This window comes from Cygnus atratus, chromosome 2 (assembly GCF_013377495.2).
Source record: "Cygnus atratus isolate AKBS03 ecotype Queensland, Australia chromosome 2, CAtr_DNAZoo_HiC_assembly, whole genome shotgun sequence".
NCBI classification, from domain to species: domain Eukaryota; kingdom Metazoa; phylum Chordata; class Aves; order Anseriformes; family Anatidae; genus Cygnus; species Cygnus atratus.
In genome coordinates this window covers 112,767,031-112,790,438 of record NC_066363.1, presented here as the reverse complement: position 1 = coordinate 112,790,438, position 23,408 = coordinate 112,767,031, and the positions used below count along the sequence as shown (strand labels likewise).

General features: G+C 39.9%; 1 protein-coding gene across 1 annotated transcript in view; it reads left to right on the top strand.

Annotated features, from left to right (window-relative positions):
* Positions 1–23,408, top strand: part of CHST9 (carbohydrate sulfotransferase 9) — an 87,819-nt gene extending 64,411 nt beyond the window's left edge. Inside the window, exons 2-3 of the mRNA XM_035564006.1 lie at positions 6,767–6,804; positions 21,869–23,408. Coding sequence (XP_035419899.1) covers positions 6,767–6,804; positions 21,869–22,966 — 1,136 coding nt within the window. The 3' untranslated portion in view covers positions 22,967–23,408. The remainder of the gene's footprint in view (positions 1–6,766; positions 6,805–21,868) is intronic.

Sequence of the window (23,408 nt, the reverse complement as noted above, 5' to 3'; positions counted from 1 at the left end):
AATGAAAGATCATCAGCTGACCTTCTCTAATATATGCCACACTGGACGTCATGTGTCCTTATGGCTTTGCCTCAAAATAGTTAATCTGACTTAAATTTTCAACTGTGGTCACATTCCTTGTCTGGGTGGGAACAGCCATATGTTCTTAATGCGAACAAAAACCAAGCAGGAACCAAAACCAAATCCAAACTACTGTGAAGTTTTAGCCCTACTGTTAGTGCAATGCAAAGCTTCAGCTGCCTAAGGCTGTAACAGGGTATGTTAAAGATATAGCAGTATGTCCACGGCTCTATTTCTGCATGGGGTACATGAGTATGTACAAGCATGCACTAGTTACTCTTCATGGTCTTTTCCTTCATGACAGCTCTTAGGTTGCTGCTCACATAGTAAACGCCAGATAGTTTCCCTTCAGTGGAAAGAAATCAAGGGCAACCATCTCTCATTTAGTACCCACAAAAAAAGAGCCTTAATGTAGGAAGCTGCAATGGACCAGCTAACAGGTGGAAACAGATTGTTTTGTGTCAAAGCCCAGAAACCTACTTTGTGGAAGATGATCGCATAAGCAATTGAGCTCAACACTGGAGTGTAGTCAGAGAGACATTTTAACAGATGGTGATCGATGCTCTAGACAATCAGTATATAAAGCACTGTACATACCTAGCAATATGAAAGTGGAGTCTGGTGGTCCATCTGATTGAAAAAGCAATGAAAATGAAAAAGCAATGGCCCATGCAGTGTGAGAACTGAGGCGGTTTTTGCCTGTGATTTGGAACACTGTGATGGAGTTTGAGGAAATGCATCTGCTAAGCCATAATTAACTGATCTTTGCCTGCCTAATTGAAGATGAGTAGGATTCCATGGTTTGCTCCATTTGGTTCCTTAGGAGAGCAGGAATCTGAAAAACTTGTGAAATAGTTAGATAAACAAGAAAACATTTCAAAGCAGTTGCATAATGAGCTGTAAAACAAAATTGAAACAAACTATTCTTTTTGCTGGATACAGGATGAATGCCAAATAGGCATTCAAAATAAATATACAATGAAACCGTCCAAAGCATGATATCAATATTGTGTTGATCTTAAAACCAAATATGTTGTCTGGCATGTTTCCACTATCTCAAATCTTCCATCCTTAAAGGAACAAGGTCACAAACCTTTACTTTCCATTTTCCCAGAAATACAAAGCACAACCAGATAGGAGAAAACTGGTGGACAGGCCTGCCTACCAATTATGTTAGTGGGCATACTGGCAATTCTCTATCATTTAAAAATATTCGTCAGTGCTGTTGAGGGAGAAGGCAGGTAAAACTCCAAATTTTTAATTAACTTATTTTCTAATGTCTCCTTGCCATAAGTACAGATACACAGTGTTAACCAATGCAGAATTTGGCCCAAGAATGTATTTGTATTGCACCCTTCCCTCTTTTCTTATGCACAGAATTAATGAATGAAGGTCCTCAATCCTATTAAAATTAATGTTTCTTTGTCAGACCAGGAACATTTTTTTTCCCTTTTTTTTTTTTTCCTTTGGGGTTTCTTTTTGTTTTGAATTTGTTAGGTGGAAACTGAATGGTGTATGTTAATCAACACAAGACTTTTGACTACTGGAGCTTACGTAAATGTTTAGTTTCCCAGGGTCCTTTGAACCTCCAAGAGAACAGTTTTGCGTCCTTATTAGAGACTGACAATTAAAGGTCTGTTTTCGTATCACAAGTAATCATGAAAAATTAGCTGGGGAGACCTTGGAATGCTGTGAGAATATCAGTGTTTTGAGATGTCCAACTTTCCTTCATTTGCTTCAATCAGTATCAACTTGAGTTTCTTTTTATGTTTCCTACTGCCAGGGCAACTTATGAGTTGGCATTGTGACAGCTGAGAAGGATTATGCAATACCATGAAGATGTGATTAATACATTTTAGGCCACCGTAATCATATTCAGTTGCATAATTATCACAGAGGTGCAAAAAGAAGCAAAACTAGGTTTTGAAGGCAATGTTGTAAGTTTCAGTTTTCCAAATTCCATATTCAGAGGAAAATACAATGTGTATCCGAAGGAACTGCGTAGCTTACAAGTCCTGGAGATTCTGCAGTTAATTTATAGGAAATGTATGTTTTTGTCCTAAATATTATAATCTTTCTATGCCAAGTTACAGGCTTTCTCAGAAGATAATCTGTTAGTGCCACACCTCCTCAGTTAAAACTCTGAAAACTAAATCTGAGTGTTTCTTCTTCAGGCTCTGGCACCATTAGAAATTGCTGCAAAAGTTTGTCAGAAATGAGTGATTTGGTTTCCTTTCACTGCTCTGGCAGGTTAGGAAACCAGTAATGAAAGTGGCATGGATCATAACCAAATAGGTTGCATATGTGTTTATTTAGGTCTATAAAAATAAAGTAAAATCCAAAGCTGTTAGTGTTTCTGTCACGAACTGGAAAAACAAAATTAAATTGATATTAGAATATCAAATTCTCTCCTCAAAACTGATTTCCTTGTAGTGCTGTTCCCCTCATAGCTAAGTGAATATGGTTGTTTCAGATTATGAATATGACTGTTTCAGGGCAAGGCAGAGGGTTCCCCTCTTGTTTAAAAAATAAATCAGGATTTGATTTTTGGGAAAAAAGAAAAAAAAAGAAATCCTTTGTTGCTAGGACTTGTAGCAGTCATGTCACATAAATTGGCAGATCTGTGTATTTAAGGGATTTTACACTAATTAAATGCAGTAGTAGTCTTTTGCCTTTTGAAATGAAACCTTTTTTTCTTTTGCTATATACTTAGGGAACAAACATGCTGTCAAAATTCCTAATGTATCCAACTATTTGAACATAAGAAACAGCATCAAGCTGTTATTTGTTCTGTTGGAGTGTGTTCATATTTCTAATCAATCTTTTGTACCTGGTGATGTTAATTATATTTGAGCTGGAAGTAGTTTAACATTAAAAGGAATTACAGCAGATTAATCTGTAAACCTGCACAAATATCACATTCCTTTGTATGGAGGTAAGCAGGGCACAGTGTGCATAATTACGCGTTGTTCCCTGTGTAGTTTGGGTGAGTAAGGCTGAGGAGTTGGTGTTGCAGTTCCTTGTGACAGCATCAATTATGACATGCTCTTGTGTCTTACAGTGGTCAGTTACATTGGAAAATGTACACTGTTCCTTTCAGTAAGGTAATCTTCCATATTATAAGAACAAGTAAGCAAAACACTGAAAAACCCACCTTGCTCTGGAAGCAGGAATTGGTGTACTAATTAGCGGATGGAAATACAGAGAAATCTTTTAAAGAAAGTTTGCTGTAAGGTTCTTTGTTTTTTTTCTAAAACAATACAGCTTGAGGTCAACCCAAGAAAGCCATTGAGGTTTGTTTCTCCGCTTCTGGGTTTCAACAAATGTTTTGTCTCAGTTGTACCAGTTTAGCTTCAGTTAGAGTGGCAGGAGAGCAGAGCCTCAGCAAGTGAGAATTCCAGTTGGTACTGGTAAATACATGTCTTCTGATGCAAAACATCAGTGGAGTGTAGTTGTCTATGATGGAGATCGTTTGATATGCTTGCATTGTCAAGGCTGGTCAGATAGCACTACTCAGCTGAGGTAGGAACAGTTTGCCTTGTAACATGTAGGGGGGAAAAAAAGTTTTAGGAGAAATACAGGATAAGAACAACCCATTCACATTGGAGAAGACATCTCTTGGACTACACTGACTACCAGCTGAGCAACTTTCTTATAAATTTCCAGATGGCAGTAAATTCCCCAATTAGTTTGATGTTCATGCATCCATTCATCTTGTACGAGCTGCTGTCTCACTGCAGTGGCTCAGGAAAAGCTGTTGTAAATTTTGAATTTAGTGTTGAAGGTCTATGGGTAATGAAACATCTGGCAATGCTCAGGAATTATGTGAATGTCATGAGCCTAATGCAGGTGTTACCTCTGGGACTGACTGGCCTGTTCTGACAGTTCTGGTTTAATTGGTGTCCCATTGCATCGTGTCCTTTGAATTTGGACCTTTCTCTCTAATGGAGCCAGAGAATGATGACAGTCACGACAAGTGATCACAAAGCACCTAAACAGAAACATCCTTCTCAAAATTATGGGTGCCTTAAGAAAAACACAGATTAGTGACTAGCCATTCTAAAAGTCATTCTAAAATAAAAATAAAATACAAAGCAGGACAGACAAAATTTTGGTTATTTCAATGACAAAGCCTTCTACTGCCCTACTGTTAATTGACAGCTGAAAGCTTGAACACCTTTCAGTGCTATAGGTGTTACTAAGTTGTGCCTTTAAACATATATATATATATATATTTTTTTTAAGCTGAATTCTGGAGGGACATTTTTATTTAATAGTTGCTGTTAATGAAAGAATGTCCATTTTAAACTTAATGATGATCTATTACAGTGAGGAAGGGGGAAATAAAAGGCTATTCTATTCATGCTAAGGAAAATGAAGGTGTTGTTTCATGCATTCGTGTTTTTTTCCACTTTTTTGTAGCTTTTCACCTTAAAACAAAAGTACAGTACACATCAGGACTTCACAGACTTCCTGAAATAATGGTGCCAATGTATTTGCACCCTAATTTGTAGCATCTCTGTTATTACAGATCTTGGCCTCGTCTGAGCATAACTGCCGACTACACCAAATTCATGTAGTTTCGTGATGAGGACAAGGATCATCTAGTGAATAAATGGAGAACACAGTAGTCAATTTGCTGTTGACTTTGAATTTGATCTCCTTCTTGTCCTTAACAGCCTAGTCAATCTCTGTCCTATTTAACCCATGTCATCATTACCGGTATATCATGCAGGCGCTTTGGCAACTGCCTTCTCCTAGATACTGTTGTATTTAAATTGACAAAAAATAATAATAAATAAAGAGAACTAAGAATGAACAAAGAGAGAGCTACACAAATTCATCTTCACTTTTTCCTTAGCCATGTCAGAAGTAGCCAGACAGGTCTTTCCCAGTCTTTGTGTCCATTTTTATATTTGCTTGAGGTAGAAACCACAAGTTTGATTGATAATGCAATTTGCATCTTGACGCATCACTGGCAATACAATGGCATGAAAGGCTACTCTCACGGAGCGCACTTTTCCCTCTGGGCTGACTTTAGAAACTCATTGATGTCACTTCCTTCCTCAGTCAGCAAGTGAATTTTCACTAATTCTCAAGACCAGCTGTCCATGCTGTCAACAGAAAGTTATTAAAATTCCTTTAAAGTGAATCAAAATAGCCTAAAAACAAATGTACTGGGAAACAGGAAAGCATCAGTATTCAAAGTCCACAAACCTTTGAGCAAAATAGTGTTGATCTAACCAGAGATTTCAAACACTGTGCTTTCCTAGCAACTTGTATATGATTACAGAATGCTAAAAACACATATTCCTTTAATCTTCTATTACCAACAGTCTATTTGGTTAAAAATTAGTTACATAATAAAATTCCATTAATTCCAAAGATGATCTCAGTGAACAAGGGAATACATTTTGAAAATTCTCCTCTAAATTATATGGGGTTTTTGTGATTTTTTTTTTTTGAGGCATTTTTTTTTTTATTTAGCAAATGAAAACACAACAGAAGCAGGCAGGAAATAATTATCATAAGAGACAATCTTATAATATAGCCTGAAGTAATTTTCTTTATCTAAATTATCTATAATGCTTTCCTTGAAAATAGGAGAATTCTCAGCAACCAGTAGGGAAGAACATTTTCCTTTAATTATTAGTGTGTTTTAACATTTAAAATATTTTCATCTAATTTTAAAACTTCTATCTTGTGCCACACACATCAATGCAAAGAAACTCAGTTGAAATGGAGCATCATTTCTAGTGATGAAGGAGGCAGCCATCCGTGCTAGGCAGAAACAGGCTGCTCTGACAGTTAATAGTGATACTGACAGGTTATAAACAGTGTCCTATCATTATTGCTTAAAAAACACTGTGGGTACATGTAGCCTAGCTGGATAGGTCAGTGCGAAATTCCTGATTTTCCCCAATACATGTGGATAGTCTCCAGTAGCAAAGGGAGGGTAATTGATACCAGCTGCCCTTTTGACAGATAGTGCATGGGAATGGTAAATGAGGCAAAATTACTGTCCCGTTTGATCTAAAAGGAAAGAAGAGGTTTGAGATGTCACTGCTGTGAGGGTCCCAGATGGCTCTAGGAAAGCAATGTCCTTCCTAGGCTTTGATCATGTCTTCAGGAGTACGCTCAAGGACGCTGCAGAAGAAGGCCAGGATGAGGGAGCGAGACCGTAACTCAACTCATCACTTTGGGGATATTATCAGGATAGAATTTCTCCCTTGAGCCAGCTGGCGCCTACCCTCAGTCATGACACAGGCACGTAATTTTATCTCAGGTTAACAGCAGAAGCTGCTTTTCTCCTCTGATGCTCAAATCCTAAGCTGGATGCTACCAGTCTCTCAGGCACGTATATGTGCAGCAGTACATCTCACAACATTAATTAAGAGCTTTGTAGAACGTATTTGAAATTCGTTGCCTTCATTTTGTATGTTGCAATTCCTTGTGGGGTACCAGATTAGTAAGATTGGATACCTATCTCAATCTTATTTTTATGGTATTTTGCTTAAGAGGAGCTTGTTTTTTTCCTATTCCTTTGGATTTCTGTTTATAAGTTTCAAATCATTTGTTCGTGTTAAACACTATTTCTTAATTACGTTTGATTTTTTTTGTTCCTGACTTTACAGTGATTGTTGTGTATGTACATTATCATATTCATTAAAATATGTACAAACTAATTATTTTCTTTCTCTTTCAGCATCTGAAGAAAAATTGCAACAACAGATAACTAATCAGGTATTTTCACACTTCCATTTTTTGTTATTTAATTTTTCATGTAGAGGAACTGTAGAAATTACAAAGAGGAGAACTTCACAGGACAGGCTAATATTAACTATACAGGTACGTTAAGGGCCACAGATCAGATAATTTCCTGGCTCTGCAGATGTGTCAAATTCACATGAGTAGCCATATTGTTTGAGAGATTTATTTCTAAGTCACTTAAAAAGCAGTCATTAGAATGTTTATATTCCAGCAATTTCCCTCCATTAACTATTCTTCCTTCCAAGCCTTAAACTGATGCATGGCGTCATACCTCGCCGTTATCTGTGAACTGACCACCTAGATGGGGACTGGCTACCTAAGGCAGCTGTGCACAGTCTGGGTCCAACAGCATTCCCCTGTGATGGCACAGCATTGCATGGATGTCACTGTCACTTTCAGTGCCTTGAGCTGGCACCACTCCTGACCAAGTCAGGCCCTGAAGGTCTGGAAGGTCACAGGAAGCCTGGTCCTGAGATATCAAATAGTAACCATTGCTTTGTTCCATCAGAGCTGTTCCCGTTACCTTGAGTAATTGATGGGTAAACATATTTAGCCCTGAATTTAGCATTCCACCAAGCAAAGAAATATATATATATTTTCTAAATAAATGTAAAAATGTTCTGAAACTTATTGGAAGTTTTGTGCTTTGGCTGAAAGTTTATATCCTAAAACAAGCCTAATTAACTTTTATGAACTAAATTACATTTGAAAATTATCCTGAAATGTCTTGCAAAAACACTTTTGGGAGTCACTATTGGCCAGAAGGGGGGGCAGTTGTATTTTTAAAACAGCTTGAGGCTACGTTGACGGGGATGGCTGACTGGAGATCTAATTCTGCACGTTTTCCCTGTGACAGAACCAGCTCAGTGGAGGGCGTTGCCCTTCACTAAGGAAAGGTGTACTGTGATAAAAAGGACATTTATCATAGTTGCAAAAGGTGTATTTGGTACCATGCTTTATGTACCTGGTCTGGCTCTTTTCCTGCATGCCATTGCCTTCTCCTCGAACTGCTCACAAACTCTCTCTCTCTACAGTTAGCTTAAGAACATGTTTTCCAGTAAAATTTCATTGCTTTCATATGTGAAGGGTGTACCCAAATAAAGCTGTGAAAAGTGGATTTGGGGATGAATGGTAGACACTCATTTTTAAATGGATACTAGTGAAGCTGATGATGCCCAATTCTGAACTAACTTCCTGTGAGCCTCCAATAAAATGGAAGAGTGTTTTAAATTAGAAATCAATTTTATTTTCAAGTCCACAACTTAGGATGCCATTGCAGAGGCACTGCATGTATGATTTGAAGTAATATTACTTCAATAAATAGATTTAAACAGAAGTTGATCCCAATGGAGGACCTCCCCTGGAAGGATTCTGTTTATTCCCAATACTGAACCAGAAATTTTATATGCAGGATAAGATATTTACCCCTGTAAAATCCAGTAGCTTTCTTTAAGTCAGTGCAACAGCTCTGAGTTAAACTGGCTGCCAGAATTTTAGTGAGGGAGAAGAGGTTCTGCAGAAGATGGATGGTGTTACAACTTGACAGGAACAGTAGTGCGAAGGGGCAAAGAACAGGAAATGTCTTGTTGAGAGGTGACTGAAACAGGGAAGGGATGGGGAAAGGATAAAGCTGCTTGTCCTACTGATCTCCTGCTACGTAAACCCCTTACTGTTGGTGGGGATGTGGGACCTCTGGCATCTTAAAGACCGCTGTCTCTTTGTGGTTCTTAGCTCCTTTTAAAGTCTAAGCAAAGTTTTGTGAAATATAACATAGCTATATTACCACAGTAGTATATGCTTCCAAAACCCCTAGTCTACAATTACCACTTTTACTGTCTCTTGTTCGCTTTGATCATGAGGCATTTGCTATTTTTCCTTGAGCACCCTTATGTGGTTTGTGTATATGAGCATGCATGTTTGTTTAACAGCAGCGGTCAGCTACCACTCTGCCTGAACCAGGTCATCCAGGCTTTTCAGTACCTGTTTTTAGCTACCCTTGCAACTTCAGGGTAAATGCTGGCACTGATCTACAGCCTGATTAGCTACTACTGCTAAGGGAAATGCAAGAAAACAAGAACAGACCTTGTGCTTCTAACTGTGTAACTGTCTTGGCTAAGAAAACATTACAAACTGCCAGTCAAAATGTGTCTGAAGGCAATCCTTTATGTTTCATCCTTGCCACTCAGATGGATCTGTGTTGTGGTCTTAATACATACTCCTACATGCGGTTTTGCCCAGTGCTTCCCAGAAGCTCTGAAGGACTATCAAGAATATGCATACTTGCATTTTGAATCTGAATGTGTTTGCATAGTCGCGAGTTAAAATCCCTTCTGTGTTTGTCTCTTTTGCAGTGAGGTTGCTAATAGGGTCAGGAGGCTGGTGGGAATGCTCCGCAATATGTCCCATTGTTTTCCTCCCTGGGGAGCTCTCTCAAAGCAAGCTCTCTTGCAGTGGTATCTCCTTCTCTTAGTCTTTGAGCATCTCTGTCAGGGAGGATTTCCTTTTCTGCACATCGGGATGGGGAGACACAGTAACACAGAAAGGGCTTTAATGAAGCAATGTACCTGCTCAAGCTAGGTGTGAACCAGGAGTACCTGTACATCTGCTGAAGCGAAAAGGTGAAAGAAAAGTCAAACAGACCTCTGTTAAATGACAGTGTAAGATTGTTGCACAGATCTTGTTGGGGAATGATCTCTGCTTCCTTCAAGTATCCATGTGGTGTAAAAAACTTAAGCCAAGATGAGCAAAAAACTCCACAGTTAGTCCAAATTCCTTTATTTTCCTTGTGTAGTGCTGTGGTCTATGTCAATACTCTCCCCTACCCCCTTCATCCTCTTACACAATCTAGCTAACAAAAGTTCAGTCTGTGTATGCTGGCTTCTACATGCTGGTATTCTGAGGTTGTCTAATAGGTATGTCCCCCTTGCTCCTGTTTTCCCATTTTGGGGTCATATTCCTCACTGTTACTTCATTCCCACAAAATTAAGAGTTTGAAAATCTTCAAGAAAACTGATGCATTTAGCCCACCAAACAAGTGGAACACTTCCATATGCTTCATAGAATCACATAATAGTTGAGGTTGGAAGGTGCCCCTGGAGATCATCTAGTCCGACCCCTATAATTCAAAGCAGGATCAGCAAGAGCAGGTTGCCCAGGACCATGTCCAGTTGGGTTTTGAGTATGTCCAAGAATGGAGACTCTGTAGCCTCTCTGGGAACCTCTTTCAGTGTTCAGTACCCTCAGAGGAAAAGTGTTATCTTATATTTAAATGGAGTTTCCTGTGTTTTGGTTACTGCCTGCTGCCTTGCGTCCTGTCACTGCGCACCACAGAGAGGAGCCTGGCTCTATCTTCTTCACTCCCCCTAGCAGGTAGTAAGTGATAAGTTATCTTACCACACAGTGGTAAGATGCCCCTGAACCTTCTTTTCTCCAGACTGAGTAGACCAGCTCTCTCAGCCACTCCTTATAGGTCAGATGTTTCAATTCCTTAAATATCTTTGTTACCCCTTACTGGACTCATTCCAGTATGTCTCTTTTATGCTGGGGAGCACAGAGCTGGACACAGCACTCCAGATGTCTCACCAGGACTGAACAAAGTGGAAGAATCACCTCTCCCAGTCCGCTAGCAATGCTTTGCCTAATGTTGCCCATGATGCTGTTGACCTTTGCCATGAAGGCACATCCATGACCAGGACCCACAGGGCCTTTTCTGAAGCTGCTTCCCAGCTGGCCATCTCCCGGCTTGAACTGGGGCATGGCGCTGTGTTTCCCCAAGAGGTGCACTTTGTATTTCCCTCTGTTGAATTCCATGAGGTTCTAGTTTATCCCTTTCTCAAGTCTGTCAAGGTCCCTCTGAACAGCAGCACAACCTTCTGGTGATATCTGATAGGAAAATCAGACAGGAAGAATTGTTCAGGTTTGCCCTGCACATAATGTATTCTTTCTTCCAAGCTGATCAGGGCCGTTCCTGATACCATTCTTAGTGCTCTTCAAGTTCAGATAACACAATATCCCTTCACTTATGAAGTAATACATAGTATTGAGATGGTGAATCTCAGAAACATGAGGGAGGACATACTATTCAAACAAGAACAACAGACACTTTTATTTGAGAACCTTTTCAGTATGCTTTTGGAAGAAACCTTGCTTGGGCTCTATACACAGGAATATAAATGCAATGTGTGAAGATAAAAATATCCTCAATTTTGTGGAGAGTGATTCTTGTGATAAAAGCAAGGATTAGAGAATGCAACAGGCTAAGACTAAGGTTGGACACTGAGCACAGGTAATGAAGAAGTGACATGAGGTTTGAGCAGTGGAAGTCAGAAAGGGCTGGGAAGTTGAGTTGCAATCCTGACTGACTCTGAGTTTTCTCTCTGTCCCTTCTCACTCTGTAAAATGGCAAGGTTTTTTGATGTTAATCAGAAATTAGGAATTACAGTTTTCACATGGGGTAGGCAATTATTATCTTTCCTTGTTTTGCAGACATTGAAAAAATAAAGTGCGAAGGTCAAAGGACTTTCTCAAAGTTACAAAACCAAACACTGTGGTTCTGGCCCATGCACCTGCCCTTAACCGTAGCACGGTCTTTTCTATTCATTCCTCTGCTTCAAAGAGGGACAGTGGTTGAACTAGTTAGTGTTTGGATGGTGCACTGATCATCTGTAACACTAATGGCATGCATACCAAGAGGACTGCTAGACTAAAAAACTTCCACAGAGTTTTTTCTCTTACCTGTGATAAACATGAGCTAGTCTCCTCCTGTGAAAATAGGATGTTACATTCCAGTTAGTATGAAGGAGCATGCAGCAGATAATTCCCTTTGTAAATTCACAGCCTATTTATTCCATGGTAATTCATGAATGTAATCAATTCTCAAGTATTATTTTTTTTTTGTAAAATTGAACACATAAATTTATTTAAAAGTATTACAAATGTAGGCAAACACAAATTTGAGATATTTGCCAACCTAGAGTGTAATATACATTCATATTTATTTTTTATTTACCAATAAAGTCATCTAATTTGAATGAAATGCTAATTGTGATTGAGGGGAAAATGCTTTGAGACCTCTAGAGATCTTACTGTCTCTTCCAAAGCAATTTGGGGGAAATTGAATTCTTCATGCCTGAATATACATTAATATTCTTCTTAACCTAGTTTCATTTGAAACTTTTCTTACTATTTCTAAAAGAGCAAGATGTTTTGTTTATTCTGGAAGATAAAAGTGTTTATCTGCAGACAAGATGGAAACTGATTCAGTTTACCAGCAAAAAGTCCCTATGGATCTTACCACAGCCACTAATGTGAGAAATATTGCCATGTATGCAGAGGCACAACATTACATTACAGGCCTCTCTTCTCAAAAGGGATTTTTGTGGTGGTGGTGGGTTTTTTGTCTTTTTTTTTTTTTTTTTTGGGGGGGGGAATACCTTTATTTATTCATCTTCATCTTCGTTTTCACATGTCTCTGGATGTAAATGCTGTTGGTACCCTGAGGAGACCTGTCCAGTCACACTGCCAGGTCATCTCCTTGTTAGTCATCCTGTGATAATGTTTGATGCCAAGGCCAATTTTAGCCAATTTCAACATGATTACAAAAGGAGGTCGGCATTGTGAAGGGGGCTGGCTGGTCAGAGGGGAAATTTTGTCCTTGCTGGGGGGAAATGCAGAAGGTCACATCCCAGTTCTGTATCCATTTCAAGAGAGGGCAAAGGGTTTGCCAGCAAGGATTGCAGGTGGTGAGCCACCACATTTATGTTGACCACTGCCAGCGGCTGGATACAGGCAAGAACTGGAAGTGCTGTCATGGGAGAGGATAGGGAAATATGACTGAAACCCCTACAAAACTAGGCCACCACTTGTCTTGCTGCCTGTAGAATGGCTTGTTGAACAGCTTGTTTGTAGCCTAATGTCTGTAGATGAAGTAATTCCTTTAAGTAATTGGTGGAAAGGATTTGGTACCCAACTCAAAGCCTTTTGGGTTTACAATCATGTTGTTTCACAATATAGCACATGCTCTTTGCCTCATTTTTATCCCAGGTATCTTAACAGGCATCCAGACTCCACATTTGCCTACTCAGAACAAACATCTAAGCAACTATTTAAGTAGCTATTATCTTCACTGTAGTTGATGGGGTCAGGTTAGGAAGGAAACTGAAGTACTGAAATTCAACCCAAGTCCAGGTCTGTGATAACCTCTGCTCATTCATCATCTCACAGTGGAGGCAGCTGAGCCTTTGTTCCTCTGCGGGTGCAGACGTGCCACAGTGTTGGCAAGACTAAACCAACCTTGTCACTTCTTTTCTTGGTGTGGTGGGAAACCACAAATGGCCATCTTGCTGGGAAAGCTCACACCTGCCAGATTGGGCTGCATAAGGCACAGGTATGCTGGGAGATCTTAAAATGGCACTGGGATATCTGTGAAAACTGAATCAGTCCCTGAGATAAGGAAGTCCATGGTTGATTTTCTTCCTCTGCCACGGGAGATTCAAGACTACAGCTTCTGCTGCCTCTAAAATCTGTGTTGTATCCTGCAGAAGTAAACGAGGGAGAGAGGCTCACCCACCTTACAGCACTCCCTGGAGCCAGGGTTTCAGTCCAAGCTTGCAGATCTGGCAGATCTCCAGAGTTAATGCCCAGCAGTTAGATCACTCTCTGGGTGAATAGATGGTGAATCTCCTCATGGGGATGGTGCCAAAGGGAACCAGGTTTTCCTGGTGCAGGGTGGGTGCTGGTCAACAAGTGCCATAAAAAGATGTTGGTGTCTAACCTCCGGTGTCAGCCCTCTTCTTTAGGGAGGAAAATTAGGGAGGAAAATAGATGTTGTTTCAAATGTGAAGTGTACTTAAGAATGCCTGTCTGGCTTAAAATAATTATTTATTTTCCTCTTCATAAAATGACTGTGTATGTGACTTACCACATACTTGGATATAACGATTTTGAGAATTGCATGTCAACAAAAGAAACTGTTTAGATTATTTGATTTGCTTCTGTGCTTTAAGTTATGAGAAAGTAGGCACACTAACATTATTTAATGAACTCAAATAAGAGACAATACGTAATATTTTGAGATTACCTGTCATTTCCAGATTTAAACTTCCTACACGCAAATAGTAAGCCTACCAGTCAGTGGAACACAAGAGTCTTTTATCTAATGTTCTTTTTCATAAAACAAGTATAATCTTAGTTTGAGTCCATTGTGAATTTCAGGTTATTTAAGCTGCTTCATTATGACATTGTTCTGTACAGAAATCAGTGAGAGCTGAGTGAAGATTTCTGGTTACTGATTGAAGTGGTTGACATAGGTTCTATTAAGAGTCTACACAGGAGGAGGACTGAGCTCAGAAATAAATAATGATGGAACACACTGGGCTACCTATTCCCAAAATGAGTGTGACTGCACAGGAATGAGGCAGGGCTAAAGATGAGCAAGGTTAAATGGTCTGTGATCTGAAATTTGCCTTTTACTAGCAGACCATTTTAGCTAAAAATCTAGAGACAAACACTCTGTGTAAACTGGATGCAGTCTCTGCCCAACCACAAGCTGTCTGGGCTGTAATGTCTCTGTGCTTGCTTACAATTCTGTAAAGTTACACTGGGAAGAACCAGCCCCATGAAACTGTTGTCAGAAAGTCATAGTAGTAGCATCAACATTGCACTATACAGAGGCCAATTTATCACAACTATGGATCAACCTTGACAGTGGTTTCTTTATTAGTAACAAGGGTGAGTGCTTATTTTTGTCTTCAATACTTGGTTGCAGCTGTCTTGGTGAATCTTTAATCTGTCACACAAACTTACATGGCTGTGTTAGTTTCTGATAACCATGGCATTTTAATTGGGACTTTTTTGTTTTTTATTAACTGTGCCTTGATCTTTCTTATCCATCCCATTTTGAGCATGTTTTGGAGAACCCACATGTTTTGACTGTGAGGGTGGAAACAGGAGGGAATTAATTCCAGATTTGAACAAGAATTGGCAAGTAAAATTAGAGATTAATTTCCTTCATCCAAGCTGCTGACCATATGAATCAGCTTGCTGGAGTGGCTGGTGCAGACTGTCTTGCCTCATTAGCATGGGTGACGTTGTACTTTCTGTACTTGGATACAGGAGGCACAGAGAGGAGGGGAGCCCAATGCAAAGCCTTCAGTAGTGTATCTGTGAGGGTCCTGGGCACAGACAAATGGTTTCCTCCTGTTCCCTTACTAAATGGGGACAGGGCTACTACTGTGGTCTTGATAATATTGCTGTTCATCTTATAATGTTGGGCCTCTCCACTTTCCCAGTGACCCATGGGTATGAGTTGTTCTCCAAAACCAGCACTGGTCTGGTGGTGTTCTTTAAGTTTTTTCCACACCACCTCATTCCCTGACACCAGGCCACACCGCATTAAAAATAAATAAATAAAAAATATTACCCTCTTCCCTTTTCTTCCTCACTCACTTTGTCTGTGCCCTTGCCAGAACTCTGAGTCACCCCGCAGTGAGATGCCTAGCTTTCTGCTAAAGGATTCAAGGGGCAATAGTCACCGATTCACAAAACTGTTTTGAAAAGCAGCTCCCAAAATGGCTTGTATCTGTTAATTAAAACTTAACTGCAGTATTTCTTACTATGAAAAGCTGTTCTTATTTGTATCTGGCTTAGTGTTCACAAGTATCTCCTTTAAACCTAATTGTGTTTCAACTACAAAATACAAAGTTTGCTTCTTCATTAGTCTCTGCAGGAAGCTGATCACCTCATGTACTCATTTCTCTTTTCTCCTTTCCCCAAAACTCATTCAGTAATCTTAGAGGTGATTGGTACAAGTATGTATGTTTTAGGGATATATATATATAACATAGGAAAACGTTCTGTCTATTAAAGTTTTGCCTGTCAGGCTTGTGTCTGATGGCTCCACATAAGAAATATTCCTAGAACTTAATCCAGATGAAACATTAAGCTTGCTGCTATTTTGTGACCTTTTGAGAACTTCAGGGGCAGAAAGAACTATGAAAGTTCAAAGCACAATTGTTTCATTCTTCCTCTTCCCTAATGGAACTGTGTATAAACCACAAGGTGACATTATGCATCTCTGACGGAAGGACTTCCACTGAACTTTCAATGTTCACAAGGAATACATATATCACCTGTGGCTCGTGAGGAATGCAGCAGTGATGATTTGCCTGGAATAAATTAGATAAGCCATAAATTCATTACTTCGCTGGGAGAGGAGTTACTGGTGCCTGTCTCTGGAGTTGCTGTTCTAAGCACAAGTGATGAATCAAGAGGTTTATCTGCACTGCGCAGAAGGCAAAGCATCTCATCAGCATTTCATGTCACTTGTGGCCAGCCTGGGTAGTTTCTCCAGTGGGAGCTCCTGTAGGGTTTTTCTTAACTCAGCAGTGTTAAACTGTGCAGCTTCCATGTTATGAGAAAGTTGTGGGCATATTTACTGGTTAGGTGGGGTAGCACTGCAGCAGAGGAGTCTGGCCATTATGAATTATGCTTTGTAAATGCTCTTCTAACACAAAGAAGTTAAGGATATTCCATTCTTTTGGCAGGCTTAAGAAAACTTGCACGTTCATGTATAAGTATAGTTCTACAAGTTTTTACACTTAAAGTGAGGTATTAACAGCTGCAGGCTTCACTGGCATGCTGGAGATGGAGTCATGCAAAATTTTCCTCATATTTCAACTACATAACAATTCTGAATCATCTACCACAATCATGGACCTCTAGTGAAGAAATCCTCCTAACTGTACCCAATTATGTGGAAAACTTGATATTTTAAGCAATAAAAAAAACTACGTTACCTTTTCAAGACTCACGCCTACCTACAATCTGAGTAAGAGGATATTTCTTTTAAAGTCCTTCAGTATTGAAGCTGCCTGCATCTAAAGACCTAAGTTTAGAGACTGATCTTCCTGTGCTCCCTGATCAGTAAAGAGTCAGAGAATTAATCAAAAAATGAGCCATGTCTCTCTTTCTGTGTCCGTTTTCTACAGAGGGTTCCTAAAGAAACAAGTAAGGGTCTGAAATTAGGTTGTCATTGTAGTATAATCCCCACATAAGAGGCACCATAAAGATATAAACAGTGAAATAAAATGTTTAATGCTCTCAGTCCATGCTGAACTTTGACACTGCCTGAGCATATCTAGTACCAAAGGACTGGGATGTAAGCAGAGATGTGGTAAATACTCTAAGCATGTACTTAATACTCCTTTTGTCTCATCTTTGCGGGGGGCAGGCTTTGCTTCTCATGGGTAGGTTTCTATAAGTATGTACTGCAGAACCCCTGCCTGGGGTTGATCAGAAAACACAAATGCTCTGTCCTTCTAAACAATTGCTTTTCATAAACTTCATCAGGGAAGAAAAATAAATAAATGAAATAAAAAATCTTATAACCTGCTTTTGTCTTAAGGAATGGAGATTTTATCATCTTGGAATATGTATGTGTTTGCAGAGCACCCATATTAGCTGTGCAGTATAATACTGCCGAGAGAGTCCTGAGGACACTCAAAGCCGCAGCAACCAAGTGCAAACCACAGTGGAAAGCAAAGTACAGTGTGCTCCCAGGTGATTTGTGCCATTGCTCCTGAGAAGCATCTTAAAGGACTATTTTAGCAAGCATGTGTTAGGACAGAAGAGATATTTGCTAGATGTTGAGAACCCATACATTATGAATGCCCACAATGTAGGTATTTAGTAGCACAGAAAAGCACAATAGAATAGACCATTTCTTTCCTTCTTTATTCTCTGTCCTCTGTTTTTTATTTGGCTCCCTTAATTTTATAATTCTTCTTAGTAAAAATGAAGATCCAGCAGTAAAATGTTTAGGAAACAGCACTGTCTGCACTGTAGGCCATTAAATCTTGGTAAATCAACTCTGGAATACCATCCTTTACAATACATCTTTTTTTTTTTTTTGGGGGGGGAGGGGAGTGGCAGGATGCTCTAATTGCAAACTGTCTAGATGAGATCCCACCAGTGCATTGTAGAACTACCACAAAGCATAATTGGGTGAGTCTTAACCATTCTTGGCAGTAGTCAGTCTCTTCTAACCCAGTAGCTTGTGAAGGTATTAAAGAAAAGGACAGCTTCAACATGTGTAAAAGAAGGTATAGGTATTGGCTAGTAATTTCTACAGTGAGAAAAAATTCTTGCGTAGATGGGGGAGGAGCAGGGAATCTCCAGCAATAAAAGTGGCAGAAAAAATCCATGAACTCATTAATGACCTCAGAAATGCCTTTTGTTTCAGCTGGATTGTCTGCCAGTAGCCAAATGCTAAACTAACACTGTGTTAAATACCTTTTTTCTTTGTATTTAAACTAATTTTTAAATCTCTCTTCTGATCCCGTCTAGCTAAAAGGAGACAGGGGTTATATGCATACTCTTCTAAATTAGACTCTTGGCCATTTCTTAACTTTCTTTCAAATGTGTTAATGCAAATGAAGAACAAGGCACTCCGCATAATTACTGGCAAGGGTGCAACACTTCACTGGCTTTTAATTCTTGGATGAAATGTGCACAGCCTGCTGCACAGGTTGTCAGCATGTCTCAAGGACAGACTTGCTTCTATCCAAGGTGACCATGGAGTTTTTCTCCTATGCTAGGCAGCTAGTTCCCAAACATAGCTGCTCCTTAGAAAGGCATGAATGGCCATCCCTGTGTTTGGACACTTGTCTCAAAGAGTTTGGTAGGACTATTTGCATGGGAATGTCTGGATCCAGAGTTAGTAACTGCTACAGGATTATCTGCTTGCTGCTCGTTGTTGGTGTATGTTCAGGCATGTTCCAAAATGGTGGTGCTCAGCAGCTCGTGGACTGAACTGTTAGGAATGTAGGTATAATGGCCACATGTTGTGTTTTTGTTTGTTTGTTTTTGTTTTGCTGTTGTTGTTGCTTATTTGGATTTTAATTGTTATTGGTTTTGCAAGTTTCTAGTCTTCCCATTCCTGATTGCAAAAAAAATCAGTCACCATATCATGGAGACGTTCAGACCTTTAAGGTATCAAAAAATGTGAAAAATCATTGGCACCAAGAGGAAGCCAAAGAAGACACCTAGTTTTGAGTAAGGCTAGTGTCATAAAACATTAAAGTCCTTTCACAGCAGGTGGCTTTCAGCTCTCTCACCCACATAAGAGCAGTAGCAGTTAAATATGCCAGACTGCTAGGCAATTTTGTTTGAGAAATATGGCACTACTTATTCAACAATTAGTTAAACAGTTAGTTTCTCAAGAAAACTTTCTAGTTAAATGTCTCTGATCAAATGCAAAGCCTGATTCATCCCTTCATTATTCTTACCTTCATTAGCTACTAATGTCATTACGTAGGCTGGTGTATAGGCAGGTTTGGTAATTTTTATTTATTCATTTATTTAGTTGGAAAACTACTGTGGCAATGCGACAGCCATTTATGCCTTTGAAAATTATCACTATCTGTTCCCATTGTTAGAAGCAGCAAGTTACAGCCAGCATTTACTGCAAGCACACTATCCCTTGTGGAGCTTATAATAACATTTATTAGCCATTACTGTTGTATTCACTACGGGATATGTATCTCAATGAGAAGGGGAAGTGGAGAGCGGAAGCAACTAATAGTATTTTACATATTTAGATAATTTTTTTGTCCTCAGAACTTCCCTTGTCATTGTTTTTCCCCTAGGTCTTTTTTTTTTCCTTCTGTTTGGGGCTTTTTTTTTTCCTTTTTTTTTTTTTTTTCCTGATAGATTTCTTCTTTTGCCTCATCTTGCTTGGAGGGAACCCCTTTCAAGTGACTCCCACTGTGCATATGTTCTTCCTTTAGGGTGTTACCTGAGATTTCTCTGAATAGTTCTGCCCATCCTTCTCTGAAGTCTTTTAATCCCATGAAAAATCCTCCAGTAGTGGTTCCTACAGCTGCAGTCACGGTTTCTGAGACTGAAATGCAGTCCTCTTCTGGTATCTCCTCCAGTTATCCTCTGAGGTTGGTCCTGCATCCCAGGTGGACTGTCTGAAATGGGATAAAATCAAGACCACACACCTTTCAGTCTTTCCTCTTTCATGCTCTCCTGGTGGAACCAAGGCATCTTCCACTGGTTCAGGATGGCAGACTGAATTCAGGAAGTGTATGGCTCTGAAGCGCATGGCTCATTTTTGAAGCTTTAAATAGAAATTCAGATGGTTAAGCATCTTTTCCCCGAAATATCTCCTGAAGTTGCCATTAACTGTGATGCTAAAATTACCATTAGACTCATGGGCATCTCCTGTTTTACTACTAGCACTACCTTCTGTTATTATACACTGACCATTCTTCTGAATTCTTTCCATCGTAAAGCAGAAGGGATAAATCTCCAGGCACACGTGTTTCTTCTGTTTAAAAGAATGAAATATTAGAAAACAAAACTAAAAATTAGATGATATTAGAAAAACAGACCAGGCCAAGTTGAAAGAATTCAATTATCCTTTTGCAGCTCTCATAACAGCAACATGCACACTCTCTTAGATGTATTAGTGCTGCATGGCTGTCCTCTTTTATTTGCTTTCACCAATGCAAAAATCATTTTACTCAGTTCAATGAAAGCAAAAACCTGATAGTCAGTGGTTTTTGGCAGTACTGAATAGCCTGATCCCCTGGGTTTGTTTTTGTCATTGGAAATTACTACACAGCAAGATAGGCTAACTTTTCTTGGAACTGCTTGTTTTTCTGTAGGCTTTATTTCAGACTGGAATTCAAGTTGTGTTCTCTGCATTACCATTTTTTACATTATTCCTCTAAATTGTTAACAGCCTTATTTATTTGAGTCAGCCTATGAACTTTCCCATCCTCCCAAATACACACTTAGGGTCTGCCAGTCCACAAATCAACTTTCCAGTAAATGTTTAATCAGTTTATGGCAGAAGAGTCTTTTTGTGCAAGTTTCCAAAAAAGTTAGACTTAAGAAATCAGACAGTTTGTGTATGGGTGTCCATCTAACTGTTTGGCTATCTGGTATTTACCATAGGATGTTTAAAAACTTATTGACCAGCATCCCCTCTCTGCAGAAGTATAGTGAAAATAGTAGGTATATAAATGTCCCAAGGCTGCAGACTTGCCTGCTGAAAGGAGAAAAGCTGTACAAGCCTTAGTAGACACAGCAGAATCCACTCAGGAATGAGAGAGCAGAAATAGCTAAACTGCAGGAAGGTGTTCAGTCAGCTTGCATGATAATTTGGAGAATTTGCCCACAAAACACAGGTTTGAGATTCGCCGTTTCTGCAGCTCATGGACAGCACAGAAACTGGGGACATTAGAAGAGATGTCTGGGAGGAAAGTCTCATATTTTCACATTCTTTGCAGGGTGATGCTAACATCTAGCTGATGTTTAGTTAGTTGATGTCATTGATGTTGATGTTTAAATAAGTCAGATGGAATAAGCACTAAAAGCACCTATTTTGCCGTATTGGCTGTGAAAGCAGCTAGCTCAGGTGCAGACATCTGTATGGCAAATATGTGCATGCAACCCAATGCATGCCACTTCCATGATCGGTCCGTAGGGGGAAAGGAAGACGACGTTTTTGGAAGAGGGATTTTGGCTGTTCCTACACCCCGCTCAAACCTACCCTCCTCCAACTATTTAGGAGCCCTAGTTTGGTCCTGGGGAGCAAGTGGTCCTGGAGCCACTGGGGCTCAAGGACTGCTCCAGCTCCCAGAATATGTTCCAGCAGCAAGCTCAGGTGTGCCATGCACTTTGGAAAGCTGTTGGCAACATTAAATTCGACCAGTGCTGTCATGGAGGGAAAATGTAATAGACATAGAAAAGCACCTGGCCACCCCTACCTGGACTATCAGTCTCCCTGTGTGAACGTCTTCTGCTTTCTTAAAAGGTTTGGTATAAGCTATTTATTTTTGTAGGAAGACCTACTGTGCACTGTCAGGAAAGCTTCAGAAGCATGTATTTCAGTAATTAGCCCAGCTTGTTGCTAAACTAGTTGTATCGATCAACTGGTTTGAAAGGATTTGCGGTACTGGTTGCAATGTGGATGGGCTCAGCTGCGCTGTTGCTGCATTGTAAGCTCTGCTTCTTTCGATGTTTGCAGGATTTCACGCTCCCACCTCCAGGGACGCAGAGGAAAGTGGTGCAAAACGGGCACGTTCCTCCTGGCCGCAGTAAGCAGGAGATGGCCATCTTGGGCAGCAGGCACTGGCGGGGGAAGGCCGACCCTTTTGGTGCAGTAGCTGTCTCCTTGGTGAGCAGACTGTCCGACCAGCAGAAGATCAGCGAGCCACCTCTCAGCCAGTTCAGAGAAGTGTATTTACCACCTGCACTACGCCCTCTGAACAAGACTTTGGTCAAGGGCGATGAGTGGAAGGATGTGGGTAGCACCCAGGAAAAGCGCAGGTCCTTCCTGTATGAATTCTGCAAGAAATACAACAGCAGGAAGAAGCTGCGGACGCACCTGGTGCACATGGTGTCACGAATTTACGTGGAGGACAGGCACAAGGTCCTGTACTGCGAAGTGCCGAAAGCGGGCTGCTCCAATTGGAAAAGGGTCCTCATGGTGCTCAACGGACTCGCCACTTCCGCGCACAACATTTCCCATGACGACGTGCACTATGGAAAGCATTTAAGGAAACTGGACAGTTATGACCTAAAAGGGATATACACACGTTTGAACACGTACACCAAGACTATATTTGTACGTGATCCTTTGGAAAGACTCGTATCTGCCTTCAGGGATAAGTTTGAACATCCAAACAGCTATTACCATCCGGTATTCGGGAAGGCAATAATTAAGAAGTATAGACATAACGCAGATGAAGAGGCATTGAAAACAGGGTCAGGAGTTAAGTTCAAGGAGTTTATCCAGTATCTGTTAGATTCCCATCGTCCAGTAGGAATGGACATTCACTGGGAGCAGGTCAGTAAACTCTGCTATCCCTGCCTCGTCAACTATGATTTCATAGGAAAGTTTGAAACCCTGGAAGAAGACGCCAATTACTTTTTGCAGCTGGTAGGTGCTCCAGCTGAGCTAAAATTTCCGAAATTCAAAGATAGACATTCCTCTGATGAGAGAACAAGTGCAGAGGTAGTGAGGCAATACTTAAAAGAATTGTCTAAGGAGGAGAGACAGCTGACCTACGACTTCTATTACTTGGATTACTTAATGTTCAATTATACATCACCGATTGTATAGCACCAGAATAGCTTCAGGCTTCTATTAGATATTTATCATTTTGGGATTCAGAACAACTACGTTGATATTACCTCTGAAAGGAAACAAAGTAACTGCTAAGTGGAGTTGTCTTGACTTACTGGAGGTTTTATAAACTGCAGTGATATCAATTGACATAAAGTTATAGGAAAATGCACAAAAAAGACCTGTAAACAGCATAAATTGCACTAAAATGCCTGCAAAAGCTGCTTTTACCATTACAGATTATATTGTGGAAGTGGTAATGCAGCCAGCTGTTGCATTAGCCTACCTAATGCTCTTTTAATGGTTTAAGAAAAAAGCATTCAGAATAGCATGATTTTTTTTTTTGGTGTGTCTGCTTTAGAAATTGTTTTTGAAACTATTTTTGAATGTATTTTTTACTTTCTGTTGCTTATTAATAAAGAATCATTGGCTAATTTTC